This window comes from Mesoplodon mirus (assembly GCF_964341445.2).
Source record: "Mesoplodon mirus genome assembly, chromosome: 10".
Taxonomy (NCBI): Eukaryota; Metazoa; Chordata; class Mammalia; order Artiodactyla; family Ziphiidae; genus Mesoplodon; species Mesoplodon mirus.
The window spans coordinates 53,788,897-53,805,571 of record NC_138986.1 but is presented as its reverse complement, the minus strand read 5'-3'; the positions used below and the strand labels follow the sequence as shown (position 1 = coordinate 53,805,571).

General features: G+C 37.0%; 1 protein-coding gene across 1 annotated transcript in view; it reads left to right on the top strand.

Annotated features, from left to right (window-relative positions):
- LIN28B (lin-28 homolog B) overlaps positions 1-16,458 on the top strand; it is a gene marked incomplete at both ends in the record, with an annotated part of 120,213 nt that extends 103,755 nt beyond the window's left edge. Inside the window, one exon of the mRNA XM_082634009.1 lies at positions 16,092-16,458. Coding sequence (XP_082490135.1) covers positions 16,092-16,458 — 367 coding nt within the window. The remainder of the gene's footprint in view (positions 1-16,091) is intronic.
- Positions 16,459-16,675: the final 217 nt, after the last annotated feature.

The following is a 16,675-nucleotide window of genomic DNA, read 5'->3' as shown; positions in this document are numbered from 1 at the left end:
TATTAAAACAAAGTTACTCTAGATTTGATTTTTAGGGACTCCAAGTTATAAATCAGAAAAATACTGAACATTTCAACAGTTACCTACATATAAGAAAAAATGCTTGGCATCTGCAACAAATCAAATTAGTTTACTCATCAAAATGCAGAGTAGGAGATGGTAAAGAAAATCCCAGTGGACAAGGAATGGTAAATGCAAATTAATTATAGAGCATTCATAAGATAAGCAATATATCATTATTAGGCTATTTAGTTTGTTCTCTTTACTATTCTTGAAAATGGAAAGATATTTTAAGCTTTTCCTGTTATTTGTTTTTGTTTTCTCCCACTGTAATTCATGAGAACTTCAGTTCTTCTACCATTACTTATCTCACCACCAGTGGAGTGGAAGTGCTTCAGGAATATAATATCTAAGATTGGGGTAGGGAAAGAAATTGTACCTACCATTTATAAAGAGCTTTGTAGTTTGTAAAGCATTTTAAAATATTTATTTCACTTGAGACCAACGGCAACCCTGTGAAGTAAGTGAGAATCATTATCATCTTTAAAAAGGATTCCTGAATGATGAAACTTATTTATGGATGAGGAAACCCAGAGAGATTAAGTGATTTATCGTGCATCACTGGAGTTATAAGGTGAAATCCTGGGCTATCCATTATTAGGTTTGTGGTCATGAGCAATGCATGTGTCAGCTTTGAAACTCAATTTTTTCATCTCTAAGATGAAAGATTAAAAAAATATTAAACTATAAAATATATTTAATATTCTGCTTCGTAATCTTGGTTTCCATTTGCTTTTTTTAAATAAGTTTATTTATTTTATTTATTTATTTTTGGCTGCATTGGGTCTTCATTGCTGCGCGTGGGCTTTCTCTAGTTGCAGCGAGCAGGGGCTATTCTTCGCTGCAGTTCATGGGCTTCTCATTGCGGTGGCTTCTGTTGTTGCGGAGCACGGGCTCTAGGCATGCGGGCCTCAGTATGTAGCACATGGGCTCAGTAGTTGTGGCTCACGGGCTCTGACGCACTGGCTCAGTTGCTCTATGGCATGTGGGATCCTCCTGGACCAGGGCTCGAACCTGTGTCCCCTACACTGGCAGGCGGACTCTTAACCACTACCACTGTGCCACCAGGGATACCCTCCATTTGCTTCTGCAAGCTAGCCAATTAATTGCCTTCCTAGACATATCCTCCAGGTTTCCACTTCTGTTTTCTTATTCATGCCATATATTCAAATGGCATGTTTTCTCTTCTATCTAAACAAACCTTACTCATTTTAAATAGCCTTTAACTAGCTTGTTGTAGCCAGGTCAACTCCTTTACAAAGCCATTCCTATTGCTCCCAATAATTGTGACCATGTCTCCTCTTGAAAAGATGTTAACACTTTCTTTCTCTTACACCATTTGTCAAACTCTATGTTTTATTAGCTGCCAATATACCAGGAAGAATAGTCATCACCAGTTACTATCTGAGTTTAGTGGACTCTTGTAAAACATATTTTAAAAATCATTTTACAGGTAGTTTACAGATATAAAAATAAAAGGATGTTGTGAAAAACAACTGGATTCGAAATTAATAAGAATTTAAATGTAACAGACCCAAATTTTATTCCATATTTTTCTGGTGTGAAGATATACACATCCAAAAAAAAGTATTCTTTTTTACCTGTCAGACTGGCAAAAATAAAAATCCTTGTTAAAAAAAAAAAAGATATACACATCCAAAATTGGCAGTATCCTTTGAATGAAAGTAATTGCTCATAGCTGAGCCAGGAACATAGCTATCTTATAAATAATGATCTAGATTTCAAATATATTTCTAAGAGTCCAGCTTTTATTACCTCTGGTTTTTCTTGCACTTCTATCATCAAAATACAGTGCTTTGAAAACTTTTATGGCTCGTAATTTTGTTGAAGAGAGGGTGGTCATTTTCCTCATCAGTAGCAACAAAATATTTTCATTTTAGATATTGATTAGAATGATCAATTCGATGAGCTTTTTCATTTCTGTGCTGTTTATCTCCTTTCAGTCAGTGCCTTCAGCATTTATCTACTTATGAATCATATCAAGTAAATTCCCTAGCACAAGCTTGATAAAAGGTGAAAGCGTCCTGTTACATGTCCTTTTTAGTAAACATATCTTGTCAAAAAAAATACTGCATGATGACATTCTCCTTGAAGGACTAACTGAATAACAGATTTCCTTTTTGTCCATAGAAATATATTGTTCACTCATTGATTCTTGAGTTTGATAAAATATATTTCTAGGATATATTATGTGAAGACTCATAATCTGAGATTTAGCTTATATGATTAATTTCATCATCATCATTAGAGTCTGGAGTATTACTGTCTGTCTTTTTGTATTTGTGTTCTTTTTCATCTAACAATAACAATTGTGAAATATCTTCTATAATTTTCTTCTCTTTGCTGTTATGGACAGAAAATGAAAATTTCTGAATTCTCAACTGTGTTCAATGAAGAGTTAAAAAGAAAAAGACAACAGAAGTCCTGTCTCCTGATGTCTTTTATACCTTCTGGAAAGATCAGACGAAACTTTGGGCAATGCAATAACAAGGATGTTGAAATAGCGATGATTTATTTCACTATTTTATCATCCCTCTAGATGATCACATCATTTTTAAATTTTCTCTTTTTTTTCTGTGAAAGCCTTAAATTCAATATGGTTATATTTGCCAGTTGTCAGAAAATTATTTAATTGTATAATTAATAGATTTCTCTGGAGGCAGATCAAAATAATGTTAAGCAGGTTAGGTTCTCTGCAAACAGTTTTTGAACACCAGGATTGCATGGGGCAATTGAGTAATGACATATAATCTCAATTCCAAATGAACATGTAGCATAACTGATACTTAGGGTTATAAAATTAGAGAAGATCTAGACTATTGCATCTAGGTATTTAAAATCCCCCCCCCCTTGTTTTTTCTTTCTCTGAGTTGCTTCTGGTCTCAGGTGCCTCTCCTCCCAGCTTGGACCAACTCATTTCAATAAAGCTTTTATGAGAAAACTTGTCCTCCTCATCCTTTTGTCCCTCCCCACCATCCACCTTTCCAACCCCAACTCTAGATAAATTTGGGTCTCTTCTACCTCCCATTGCCCACTATGGGGCTGGCAAATATTTCTCAGATAAAGTCATGACATCAGGCTGAGTTGTGAGTTGTGAGTGTAGAGAGATACCAAGATCATAGACAGTTTAAATTGGGAGACAATCAAGAGAATTCAAATCTTAGCACCATCTTGCAAGTGAGATGGAGAGTTAGTTAGCAGTAGAGCTAAAAACAAGTGCTGAAGTTTCCTGACCTTTGTTTCAACAAGTTTCCATCATAGTGAATTGGGAAGTAGGAAAGTTACATAAAATATTAGAGAAGAGAAAAACCATTAAGGTGGCCTGAAGTTCTGTAAGAGAAATATTCTAAGCCCCCTCCCCACCCCAGCTTTATTGACGTATAGTCAACAGGTAAAATTGTAAGACTTTTAAAGTGTACATTGTGATGATTTGATATACGTATACACAGCAAAAGAATTCCTCCCATCTAGTTAATTAACACGTCCATCACCTCACGTCTTTTTTTTTTTTTTTTTTTTTTTTTTTTTTGCGGTATGTGGACTTCTCACCGTTGCGGCCTCTCCCGTTGCGGAGCACAGGCCCCGGACACGCAGGCTCAGCAGCCATGGCTCACGGGCCCAGCCGCTCCGCGGCATGTGGGATCCTCCCGGACCGGAGCACGAACCCGTGTCCCCTGCATCAACAGGCGGACTCTCAACCACTGCGCCACCAGGGAAGCCCACCTCACATCTTTATCTTTTCTTTTGTAAGAATATTTAAGTTCTACTCTCTTGGCAAATTTCAATTATACAGTACAATATTATCATCTGTAGTCACCATGTTATACATTAGATCCTCAGACCTTATTCATCTTACAGCTTGAGAGTTTGTATACTTTTTCCAACCTCTCCCTATTTCTCCCACACTCCAACCCCTGGCAACCACTTTTCTATTCTCTCTTTCTATGAGGTCGACTTTTTTTTTAGATTCAACATATAAGTATTTGTCTTTCAGTGTCTGACTTATTACACTCAGCATAATGCGTCTGAGGTTCACCCATGTTGTTGCAAATGGCAGGATTCCATTCTTTCTTATGGTTGAATAATATTCCATTGTATATACAAAAATGCCACATTTTCTTTATCCATTCATCCATCGATGAACACTTAGGTTGTTTCTATGTCTTGGCTATTTTAAATAATGTTACAGTGAACATGGGGGTGCAGATATCTTTTCAAGATAAGGATTTCATTTCCCTTGGGTCTATACCCAAAAGTGGAATTGCTGGATCCTATGGTAGTTCTATTTTTAATTTTTTGAAGACTCTTCGTACTGTTTTCCACTGTGGCTGCACCAATGTACATTCCCACCAGTAGTTCACGAGGGTTCTCTTTTCTTCACGTCCTCATCAATACTTGTTATCCCTTGTCTTTTTGATGACAGCCATTCTAATAGGTGTAAGGTGATATCTCATTGTGGTTTTGATTTACATTTCCCTGATGATTAGTGATTAGCACCTTTTCATGTATCTGTTGGCCATTTGTATGTCTTCTGTGGAAAAAATTAAATTTTCATACTATTTTCAGCTCCTTATCATACATAGTTGGATGTAATTCCCAGGATTATGAAAGAGCAAAGTGTTTCAAGGTATAGGAAAAAAAAAGATCACTGAGAAGAAACACAAAAACGTAAATTGGGTCCAATAACCCTGAGACTTAAAGTTAGTTGTGCATTTATCTGATCTCTTTTCTAGATTTTATGTGCTTAAAGAACAAGGTCATCATTATGTCATAATGATCTTTGCATCTCATGCAGTGGCTTATCTGGGATAGATTTATTGTATAAAAATTATAGGACAGTTTTCAAAAAAGGTAACATCATGACTCTCATACAGATACAAAATGAGCAAGTGTTAAAGATTTTATTTAACTCAAATGAGGGAAACAAGCAGATGTTATAACCTTTTCAAAGGAGAATCCAAAGAACAGACACATTTGTAGTTGAGGAATATTGAAATTATGCAAATGGAAGCAACACTAGCTTTTTCCACATGGGAAAGGGAAGTAAATTGAACCTGACAGGGCAGAATTTGCTACTCCACGGGCAAGAATAACTTTGCAATTATCGGCGATTTAAAGAGCTGTAAGATAACTCCCATACAGTCAGAATCAGATAATCCATAATTGTGAATGCTAGGTCTAAGCAATGCACAGTTTTCCAGGGAAGCACAACTTTTTCCTTACACATATGTTGTGTTCAATTAAATTATAAACATAAAACATAAAGAGAACTTCACACTCAGTGTGATAAATAACACTTTGCCACTTGTAGGTCTCATAATTTTAAATGTTTCTTTGTTTTCTGAAATACATACATTTTTAGAGTTTCAAGATCAAGTATCATCCAAAGAAGCTTACCTCCTTTCACCACACCTACCAGTATATTTGTCAAGAATTTTTTTGTTAGGGAGTTCCCTGGTGGCCTAGTGGTTAGGATTCTGGGCTTTCACTGCTGTGGCCTGGGTTCAATCCCTGGCTGGGGAACTGAGAGCCTGCAAGGCTGCGCAGCACAGACAAAAAAAAAAAATTTTTTTTTTTTTTGTTAGAGAAACACAGAAAAATTCTTTAGTGGCTTTGTTTCTTTTGTCCCACTGAGAGAAAACCAAATTCTTCATGTAAACTTTACCAGCCAAATTTAAAGGATGACCAAAGGAGATGAAAACTCCATTGTTCAAATGCTAAAGGAATTGTATTCAAGGCAAGCCATAGTTTGGCTTATAGAATATGCACACATAAATTTGTTAATGTGTAGAATCTAGTCCTAATGGTTTGCACTTATTAAGAGTATTTGGGCATGGCTTGGCTCCGTCCAAGGGCCTACCTGCTCTTCTCATACCTACCTTCAGTTTTTACCTCCATCCTTGGCTCCACAGCTGTCTCTTTTTATACTAGTGGCTGTGTGTTCACAGAGTCACAGCTTTAAAATGTTCACGTAGGGAAACAAAATTCCTTAAGGAATCAGTGATGAGAGGAAAGATGTGCAAGGATGCCTTAGCAGCTTGACCATCAATCTTTAGTCATATGAAAAGCTGGGATGATGTGGAGGGCAACTGCAACCAGTAAGGAGGGAAAAAAAGAAGTAGCCATGAGGCCAAGAATCCCTGACATGGCTTTAATTTTCAAGATGAGACCTCTACAGAGAGGAGATAATATCACAGTTTATAGAGGTTATCTGAACATAGTAGCAATTTTCCTTGTTCAGCTTTCACCTACCTACCTATGTATGTACATGGTAAACAATTTAAGAACTGCTGATTCTTGGCAAAGAGCAATATATAGCCAGTCACAGGAAGACCCATTGGGCTAGAGGGGGAAGTGAACAGAGGTCATTTACATCTCATCTGTACTTCATCATTTTCCTCAGCAGTAGCTGGTGCTGGAATGGGAGATCAAATTTATCGATTGTTCGAAGCCTTTCCTTGGTGATTTCAGCAGAATAGTTTTAACTCCTTCTGATTCCTGAGTAGCTGTAGAGATAGAGATGGTTTGGCACAGTCTTCTTTTGCATCTTGCACGTGAATTAATCCTGAGGGTACGTTTTGGGTAGATCACACCAAGCAACGTGCTCTAGGACGACAGGTCCTCTATAAATATATTTTAATGCTACTCATATAAACATTGTCAAAGTGGAAAGTTTACACATAGTTCTTCTTAATTCAGGAATATAGCAACAATTCAGTGTTAATAGTAAAAATATTAATTCACTAATACAACAATAGGGTGTTGTTTTAACACTATCTTCATAGAAACTCAAATGCTACCATCATTATTACTGGCATCAGAGGTAATTAAGCCATGGTAACGTCAAAGCTTTAAATAACCAATTTGGCTAAATAACAACAACAACAATAACTAATTTGGCTAAAACTAGGATTGTATCTTTTTTTTTTTTTTTTTTTTTTTTGGCTGCATTGGGTCTTCGTTGCCGTGCACTGGCTTTCTCTAGTTGCAGCGAGCGGGGGCTTCTCATTGCGGTGGCTTCTCTTGTTGCAGAGCACGGGCTCTAGGAGTGTGAGCTTCAGTATTTGTGGCACGAGGGCTCAGTAGTTGTGGCTCGCGGGCTCTAGAGCATAGGCTCAGTAATTGTGGTGCATGGGCTTAGTTGCTCCGCAGCACGTAGGATCTTCCCGGACCAGGGCTCTAACCCGTGTCCCCTGCATTGGGAGGCAGATTCTTAACCACTGCACCACCAGGGAAGCTCCAGGATTGCATCTTTTAATCCAGCCCTCTTTTTGCTTCCAGCTTGCAAATAACCAGCATAAATCTGGAACTGTTATCTAACCTTCCTCTGTGCAGTTCATCAGTCATGGCACTAAAATTGATTCTTGACCTCTATACATCATTCTTCCCTTTGAAATTTCTCATGCTGTCTCTTCCTTCTATGCTTTAATGGAGGAGGTGTGTGTAACAAAATATGAGCGAGTCACTTTTTAATTTTGCAGTCCTCATTTGAATACCTAAGGTTTTTTAACCCTTAGGTATTTTTACTATGTGTTTAAATTTTCTCATATATTGTTTTGATGTTTACATCTACTTCTCTAGATTACAAATTACTGTTTCACCTATCAAGTAATCATAATGAAATTTGTCTTTTAAAATTTCTTGTGCCTCTGACCAAATGTTTAATAATGAAAATATTCAATGTACAATATAAAGATCACTTTAGAATGATTTGTGAAATAATGTCAACCATAAAAATAAGGCTGGTTTCCTGAGCCAGAGCCTAAAAGAAATCATGTGATGAGCAGGAAAACACATTTATAAAAGTTGACACAAAAGCAGTAGTGGAATTGTCCTTCTTCAGGCCAAACCAGTGCTTATTTACAGCAGATGTTCCACCTGTGACACTGGTGAATGTGAAATGGTGTAGTAGAAACCAAGCGGCCCTGGGGCTTTACGTTTCCAAGCAAGGCTGCTGTGACAGATAAATGAACCAACATTTCCAGATTGCTGTAATCAGATTATTATAATCTGATTCTTCCATCTACGTAAATACCTAATTTCAACCATCTCAAGATAAGTTAAATTTTGAATGTCTTTCCTTCATATTTAATACCTGCACTAACCTTCTAAAAACACTATACCTTAAAGGTCAATGAGATCAAATATGGTAGATACATTGACCTTGGTTCCAGCAAGGAACCAGCAGTTTGGATAGTTGTAACACTGCCATTTCAAAAATACATGTGGCTTGTGTGTGTGTGAGTGTGTGTGTGTGTGTGTGTGTGTGTTGTCCTGACCTGGACACTCCTCCCTAGCTGTGTTGGGATCATGCAAGCCGTGCTGGCAGAGTGCCCACTGCATGTAAGATTGGGTCCTATTTTACAACAGACTGCTTTTACTCCCAAGAAATTGGAAAGCATTAAGTTACCTGTATTTGAGTCCGTTTTTCTCCTTGTTTTTTCAACTTTTCCATTAGCCAGAAGGGATTACCTGTGTGGGATGTCCTTTGTCACCTAAAAGAGAGATAACATTTCTATTTCAAATACAGATTTAATTTATGACCTAGAATTCATTATTATACTCCTTCTCAAGTTGTGGTGCAAAGTAGCAAATTCTCAACAAACGATTATTGTTCTGTGGAATTGCCAAATAACCTACAAGTAATTTTTTTTATTGTGGTAAAAGTCACATAATATGAAACATATTTTTCTAACCATATTTAACTATACAGTTCAGTGGCACTAAGTACATTCACATTGTTGTGCAACTCTCACCATCATCCATCTCCCAAATGTTTCACCTTCCTAAACTGAAACTCTATCCCTTTTAAACACTAACTCCCCGTTCCCCTCCCCACCCCCGACTCCCAGGTCCCTGGCATCTCCCAATTTACTTTCTGACTCTATTTTTAAACATAATGGAATGAAATACAAAAATGCCTGATGCCTTCCGTGTGGTGGAAGGGCCCTTACATGAAAAAGGCTCCCTTTTCCCCAGTTCCTCCAGTGATTTCTCTCCCTTTCATGTCCTCTACTCTTTAAAAACTGTTATATGTTCCATCCCTGCTTCTTTTGACCCTGCACCACCATTCATCACATCTGTCCCCCACATTTTTCCATCTTATCTTCTTGTTTTTATAAGATGATGAAAGGTTTGTGAATAGAACTATTACTATATTTTAGCTGGTTGTCAAGATACTGTGGGGCATTTTTAGCTGGTGTTATGATACAGACGACAGACCGTGGCATTAATCAGAGAGAGTGTCCAAAAACTAATAAACATAAGACAATCCAAAAAGCAGTCAGGCAAAGACATCAAACAAGATTTTATATACATATATATACACATATGTATGTATATATTACCGTCCAGCCAACTATGCACATACATTTTATTAGTATCTAGTACAAAGTTGTACTCACTGTAGATATTCTTAAGTGTTTTTTTGTTTTTCATTTGAGTTTATGAAAATGATTGCATGGGTATTATAAGCAGTTGAATCCCCACTGATAGGCAAGGTATCTAGGTAATTGCACATCATAGAACCGGATGGTAAAAGAGGTTAGTAGGGCCTCCCTGGTGGCGCAGTGGTTGAGAGTCCGCCTGCCGATGCAGGGGATGCGGGTTCGTGCCCCGGTCTGGGAGGATCCCATATGCCGCGGGGCGGCTGGGCCCGTGAGCCATGGCCGCTGGGCCTGCGCGTCCGGAGCCTGTGCTCCGCAGCGGGAGAGGCCACAGCAGTGGGAGGCCCGCATACCGCAAAAAAAAAAAAAAAAAATAGGTTAGTAGTTGGTAAGTAAAAAATACCCTTTGAACTCAGTGCAAACCCCGTATCAGTTTAGTAAATGGTCTGAGCACTGAGGTTTGGAGGAGGCACAGAGTATTCATTTCCTCTGCCAGCAGCTTAGAGTTCTGAGTTCACATTAGTTCCATCCGCACCAGACTGACCCTTGCTTACTATGACTAACACTAGGCCATAGAGAGCCATCCAAACATCTAGCAGTTGTTCACCAGAAAGAACTGAATGGCAGTTATACTGACTAAATTTTGCTTTTTAAAAATAATATTGAAAACCAATCCTTAGGGTGGTCTAACTAATAAGCAGATTTTAAACCATCCATTATGCACTTTATTTTTCTCTTAGTTTAAAGAAGAGTGGGCAGTAGTAACTTTATCAATGGTGCTGTTTTAGCTGAAATGTAGTTTAAATATTAGAGGTTTTAAAAATTCCATGGCTAACAGATTTTATAAAAAGCAGAGATCTTTTTATTATGTTTATATTCATTTGTATGTAATAGCCAGAAGAATTTGGCCATTAGAAATGTTTGCAGGAGTATCTCTATAGGAAATAAGTTTATATGGTTTTGAGAATTACTGTAGATGGAGGCAACAGAAGATGGAGAATTAATAGAGTTATTATGGGAAATCAATAAATGTTAATTGGTAATGATGGTGAAGTTTAGAGAATGGAGCAATTGATTCAAGAGCTGTAAATTATCACCTGTTTTGATGACATGGGTGCCTCCCCATTGAACCCATCCTTGATTGATGAACTAAGAACTGAGTAATAACCTCAGAAACAGAGAAACTACTTGTGAAGCTAAACTCAGTAGATTTTTCCAGTGTTTTCCTTACAAAATAAGCAGGAATCAGTGATGGTAAAAAGTTGTGGGCTTTTGTGCTTACAGCTATAAGTTTCAGGGAATCATTTTAGTTTGCAGTAAAGAAACAAGATCTATACACACCTTTTTCCTCCCTCCCTCCCTCCCTCCCTCCCTTCCTTCCTTCCTTCCTTCCTTCCTTCTTCTTTCCTTCCTCCTTCCTTTCAAGGCATCGGTGAACTGTTGAAACAGTGTTTGGGGAGTATTCAGTGTTCTGTTTTGAACCACATTCCTTGTGGTTGGGATTACAGAGCGCTCTCTCTTGGTCAAGGTTGTCGGCAGTAAACTCAGGTCTGCAGACAGCTGTGGTCCTCAAGTAGCTGCTCACTATCATCTGGGAAGCTTTTTAAGAAGTACTGATACCTGGGGGTCTGCCTTCAAAGATTCTGATTTAATGGTCTGGAGTAGGGCCCAGGCATAAGTATTTTTTGAAAAGCTTCCAAGATGATTCTAGAATCGCTGATGTACAGGTTAACTGTTAGATGACTGACAATAATAATGAAGGTCAAATTATAAAATGGAAATGCAGCTTTATAATTGCTCTTTTTCCTTTTTCAATTACATAAATAATCTATAAATTTTCTGGTTATTTAAAAAAGAAACTATGCAAGAATTTATGGAGTAAAAATGAAAGTTCACCTTCACCTTTACCTGTATTCTCTCCATATGTAACCACTGTTAGTTAATGTACTGTTTATCCTTCCAGTGGTTTTCCATGCATTTAAAAATGCATATTTACTTATATAGGGTTTTTGAAACATAAATGAGATTACACCATCTTTTGTTTATTATTCTGTGGTTTGCTTTTTTCACTTAATTTGGCTTGGAGATCTTTCCATGTCAATACATATAGATCTACCTCATTTTAAAAAATATTCTTTTACTTCATTCCTTTCAATATCTGTAGAGTGTTTCTCAGTATATGTGGGCTTTGATTTCCTTTTTCATTTTCACATATTTGTAGCTCAATGGTAAAGAGCAAAAACTCTGTAGCCAGACTACCTGGTTTTGACTATAAGTATTTATTATTGTTGGTGGTATTATTACCATTTAATTTTTCTATTTTTTAACCAATATGGACAAAACTCTAGTTAATATTTTAGTACCCAAATAATTGTGCTTATCAATGAATATTCCTGTAGGGCAAATTCCTAGCGTTAGAGTTGCTGGCTCAGAGAGTATGCATATTAATATTTTGAAATGTGCTGTCAAATTTCCCTCCAAGAGCAATTTACATTTGCTCCAGCCAATAGAATCTCACTGCAGTATTTATTTCGAGGCCTCAATAAATTGTTCACATCACAGTGTGGCTTCATGGGCTAATAATCACAATGACTGGAATTTATTTTCTTTATTTTGGCTGGAATTTCATTGAGTCAGTTTGATAGTTTTATAGCATATCAACCTGAAGTTCCAATTTATGGTCTTAAACATATGATTAAGGAAAATGGAAAAATTATTTACTGATTTTTTTTGTTTTTTTTTTTTTTAGACAAAAACTTTCAACAAAGAAAGTACAAGAGGGGTAGGGGGAAAAAACTGGGCTTTGGCAGTGAAAAGTCTGACCTGGACTAGTTACAGCCTTTAGATGGAACAGCTCAAAGAGAGAAGCTCACTTCCCCACACCATAATGACAGAATAGTAACCCAAGTCTCAAGAAAAATCTACTTCAAATCTGTGTGTTTGTTGGTGTTTTAAATTCAGGACCCTTATATGTTTTTAGACTTCTACATAATAAAATTTACATCAGTATCATTGGGTATAATGTTTTTATATAATGAAAATGCAAGTGAAATTTATTACTTTCAATTCAAATTTCCTTCTCTGTATACTCTCTTGAGTCTTAATTTTCTCATCAACACAACATTGATATTTAGTACCTACTTCATAGGATTTGGGGGAGGAGTCAATTTTATATTACATATTAAAAACCTTTAGGGACTTCCCTGGTGGTCCAGTGCTAAAGAACCCTCCTTCCAATGCAGCGGACGATCCCTGGGTCAGGGAACTAAGATCCCACATGCCGTGGGGCAACTAAGCCCGCACACCACAACTACAGAGCTCGCGTGCCTCAACAAGAGAGAGAAAACCCACATACCTCAACGAAGATCCCACGTGCCACAACAAAGACCCAATGCAGCCAAAAAATAAAAATAAATAAATTAAAATAAAATTTTAAAAAAACCTTTTGCACAATGTCTGGAATATGGTAAACTCTTAATAAATTGAACCTCAGTATTATTCCTATTATTATCATTTTAATTCTGTTAACAGTGTGTTCAGCCCTGCTGTGGATAGATTATTTTATTTTTAGCATGAGTTAAGGTAATCGAGGAGGGATACTGGCTTTTGTATTTCAGAAGATACACATGAAAGATTTTCTGGTGTTAAAAAATTTTTTCTGGTGTTAAATATGTATTTGTTCCATAAGAACCCTTTTTAATAAACATAAATCACTATTAACCAATATTTTTGAAAACTCAATATTTTTTCCATTGTACTTAGGAAAAATATATAAAAGTTAACATTATTAAAATGTTTTTATTGTTTAATTGGCTTACAGTCTTAGGAATTTGGATATAAGAATAATAAAAGAAACAAATCTGCATAAAGAATAGGTTGCTTTGATAGAGGTCAGAAAATGTGTGCACTGTTAACTGTTTCTAGCTCTGTGGTTCATCAGCATTTTCCAACTCTCCTCTTGGTATTTTGGAGCAGATCCTATGGAGTGAATAAGCTATATACCCAGTTGTGAATTTAGATTGGAAGCTTTCAGAATAAAATGAGGCCTTCTGGAAGGTTGGCCTAAGAATCTGTCTCTCTTACCCTCAGGAGGTACAGGGTGGGCATATTGCTTCCGCCACTCTGGATCCTTTGCTCTCCTGCTCTCTTGGGGTCTGTGATGGCATTTCTGCCCATCCCCCTCCCTCCCACGTTCAGACTGGGATCCAGCACTCCCAGGTCTTGGGCTGAATGACACACAGTTGAATTAGATAACAAGTGTTCAGACAGAGTAAAATCGAAAACTGTAGCCTTGATGAATGTCATTAGTATCATTTCTGGATTTTAGTTGGACTGTATCGGAGTTAACAACGATAATCTCTTCAAAGAGTTGGTTATCATTTCTCCAGATTAGTTTCTGAAACTCTTTCTGATCTGTGACTTTTCTTTACCCCTCTGGCCTCCTGTTTGAAACTTTACTGATCCTTTCTCTCATCTCTCTTTTCCAGGGATTTTATTATACTCCTTTCTATATTCATCCCTCCTTCCTGCCCCATCGCTTGCACTTTTCCCACTCTGTTCTCGCTCACTGATACTGCTTTACTTACTGTTCTTTCAGCATTCCCTTCCTCTTTAGAATATGATGGAAGACCCCATTTGAAAAAATGGAATTCTGACATCAGCCCCTTGGTGAATGAGTGGGCAAATGGTTCCCTGAATTGGGTAGCAGTGCACATACCACAGTGACTGATGAAATTGATGTGTCCGTGGGAGAGCGGCTGGCTCTATTACTCAGTCCTTTAACCTATTTTCTCTCTCTTCAAAAATGAGCTCCTGAGTGGATGTTATCCTCAAGGAAGTGAATTTAATTCAAAAGAAGCTGTTTTATAGATGGGCAAATTTAGTTTAAGAATTCACTTTTCCATTATAGAACTATGTGGAAAAACATTATTATAAGTAATATGCTTATACTTCTCAAAGATGCCATTTTTGAGTGTATTTTGGGGACCTGAATTTCAAGCATTAGTAATTTTTATTCTTTAATTTTGAATTATCTCAGAACACGTGGCTAAAAAAACATTGAATCTGCATTGTAATAGTTTCATTAACTTATTAAGGTATGTAATTACACAATAAATAATTTAATCATAAAAAGTGATTTCTTAGTTTTTCCCGTTAACTTGAAAATATGATGCTTTCTTTTTTCCTGACATAAATACTTGTTAATTACTGCAAAGAATAAAGGCCCATCTTGTGAATCCATTATTCTAAAATTTGCAAGGTAATATTGATAACTGGAGAAGCAGGCTGTTAGTTATCCTGGTTTTTGCCAAGTAAAAAAAAATTCACTCTATAACTTATCTCAGAAGATAAAATACATAACCATAAGTATCCTACATATACTTCCCAGTAGGTTAATAATAGTTTGTCTTAGAAGTATATGGTAATATGAGTTATTAAGCTTGCTAGTCTCTCACACACACACAAATCTAATTAATTATAATTAACTATTTTGTCATTATGATCTTAAGCTGATTCTCACAGTTACCACCTATTTTGCTCTCATTTTTTAAAAACGTGACCTATTGTGTAAATTTCATAATGAGAATTATGGAGTCATAAATGTATTTGGAAAATAAATTTAAAATAGAAAGCCCATAAAACATTTCATTTGGAGACAAATCAGTAAGCAAATTTTGTACTCAACAAGTAGGTTAAAAACCTTCATAAATAGAAAATTTTATTCTCTCCAGTTGATGGTGTTTTATTGTTTTTAATATAAAATTTTAGAAGAAAGAAAATGTGACAAATTGAGCAATGTAGCTTCCTAATAATTTCTCAGCTTTTAGAAGCTGTCAGAATTTCAAACATATAGTACAAGCTGTGCCCCCAGTGTGCATTCAGGTATTAATTAAAGATGGATTTATATTTATTTCAATTTAGAAGAATTTACCCTGAAGGAAAACTAACTTCTTACAGAAAGAAAAGAAAGTTTTTCCCACCCCTGAACTAGCATCAACCTTTATTAATCTGATCTAGGTATCAAGAAGCTTTCTTTTACAGCATTCTTCTGATTCAGACACTTTCTATCTTGTTCTAATATTACTTGGTAATTCCCCAAATACCATTCAGAATAGATGTCTGACTTATTTATCAGATTTCACTGCACTAATTTGTGCGATGGGAAAGAATTCTTCCAGTTCAACAGGTTTCCACAGCCAAATAATTAACACCCAAAGAAATGGTAAACTCATAAAACGTAATTTGGTCTATAATTTTCCCAGTTGCTGGTTGAGTTGGAGTTGCATTTTAGTCCACAGCTGTGTTTTTTAACTGCCTTTTCCAAGCTAGCTGGTTGTTTTTTGTTGAATGTGGCTGCCCTCTAGTGGACTAAGTTTCCTTTACAATAACCTAACTGTCAAATCTAAAGCAGTCATTTACATAGGGAAGTGATTAGTCTTTCATGCTTTCAGACTCTTGTTTTTCATTGACTTTTGTGTTTAATACAACACGTTTGTTGTTAAGAAGGCGTATTAAAATAAGCTGATCTCTTTGACGGTCTGAGTATTTTAGTTTATTTTCGACTTCTGACCTATTTTGTGAGACATGCTCCTTCTTAAGATCTTTTCGTTTTTCTTGTTGCAGATGCTACAACTGTGGTGGCCTTGATCATCATGCTAAGGAATGTAGTCTACCTCCTCAGCCAAAGAAGTGCCATTGCTGTCAGAGCATCACGCACATGGTGGCGAACTGCCCTCACAAAACTGTGGTGCAGCCGCCCGCCGGTTCTCAGGGAAGACAGGAAGCAGAGCCCCAGCCGTGCACCGCGTTCCCTCGAGAGGTGGGGGGTGGCCATGGCTATCTGTCACCACCGTTTCCTCAGGAGGCGAGGTCCGAGGTCTCAGAGTGGCCAGGCACGTCACCTGCAGAAGCTTCCTCCACAAAGTCATCTGCAGCACCAGAAGATCAAAGCAAAAAGGGGCCTTCTGTTCAAAAACGGAAAAAGACATAACCCTTTTTCTTAACGTATCGTTTTCTCTCCCCGGTTGGGAAGTCTACCTCATGCAAGTACAGGGGAACAGTATTTCACAAACAGCAGCTGACCTGGGATTTTTAACTACTGTTGAGGAACTGTGAATTTTTTTAAACAGACAAATCACTCTAAGCAAATTACCTTTGAGCGGGGTGTCATGTGACTCAGAGGATTAGATGCTCTGTGTATCTGTATG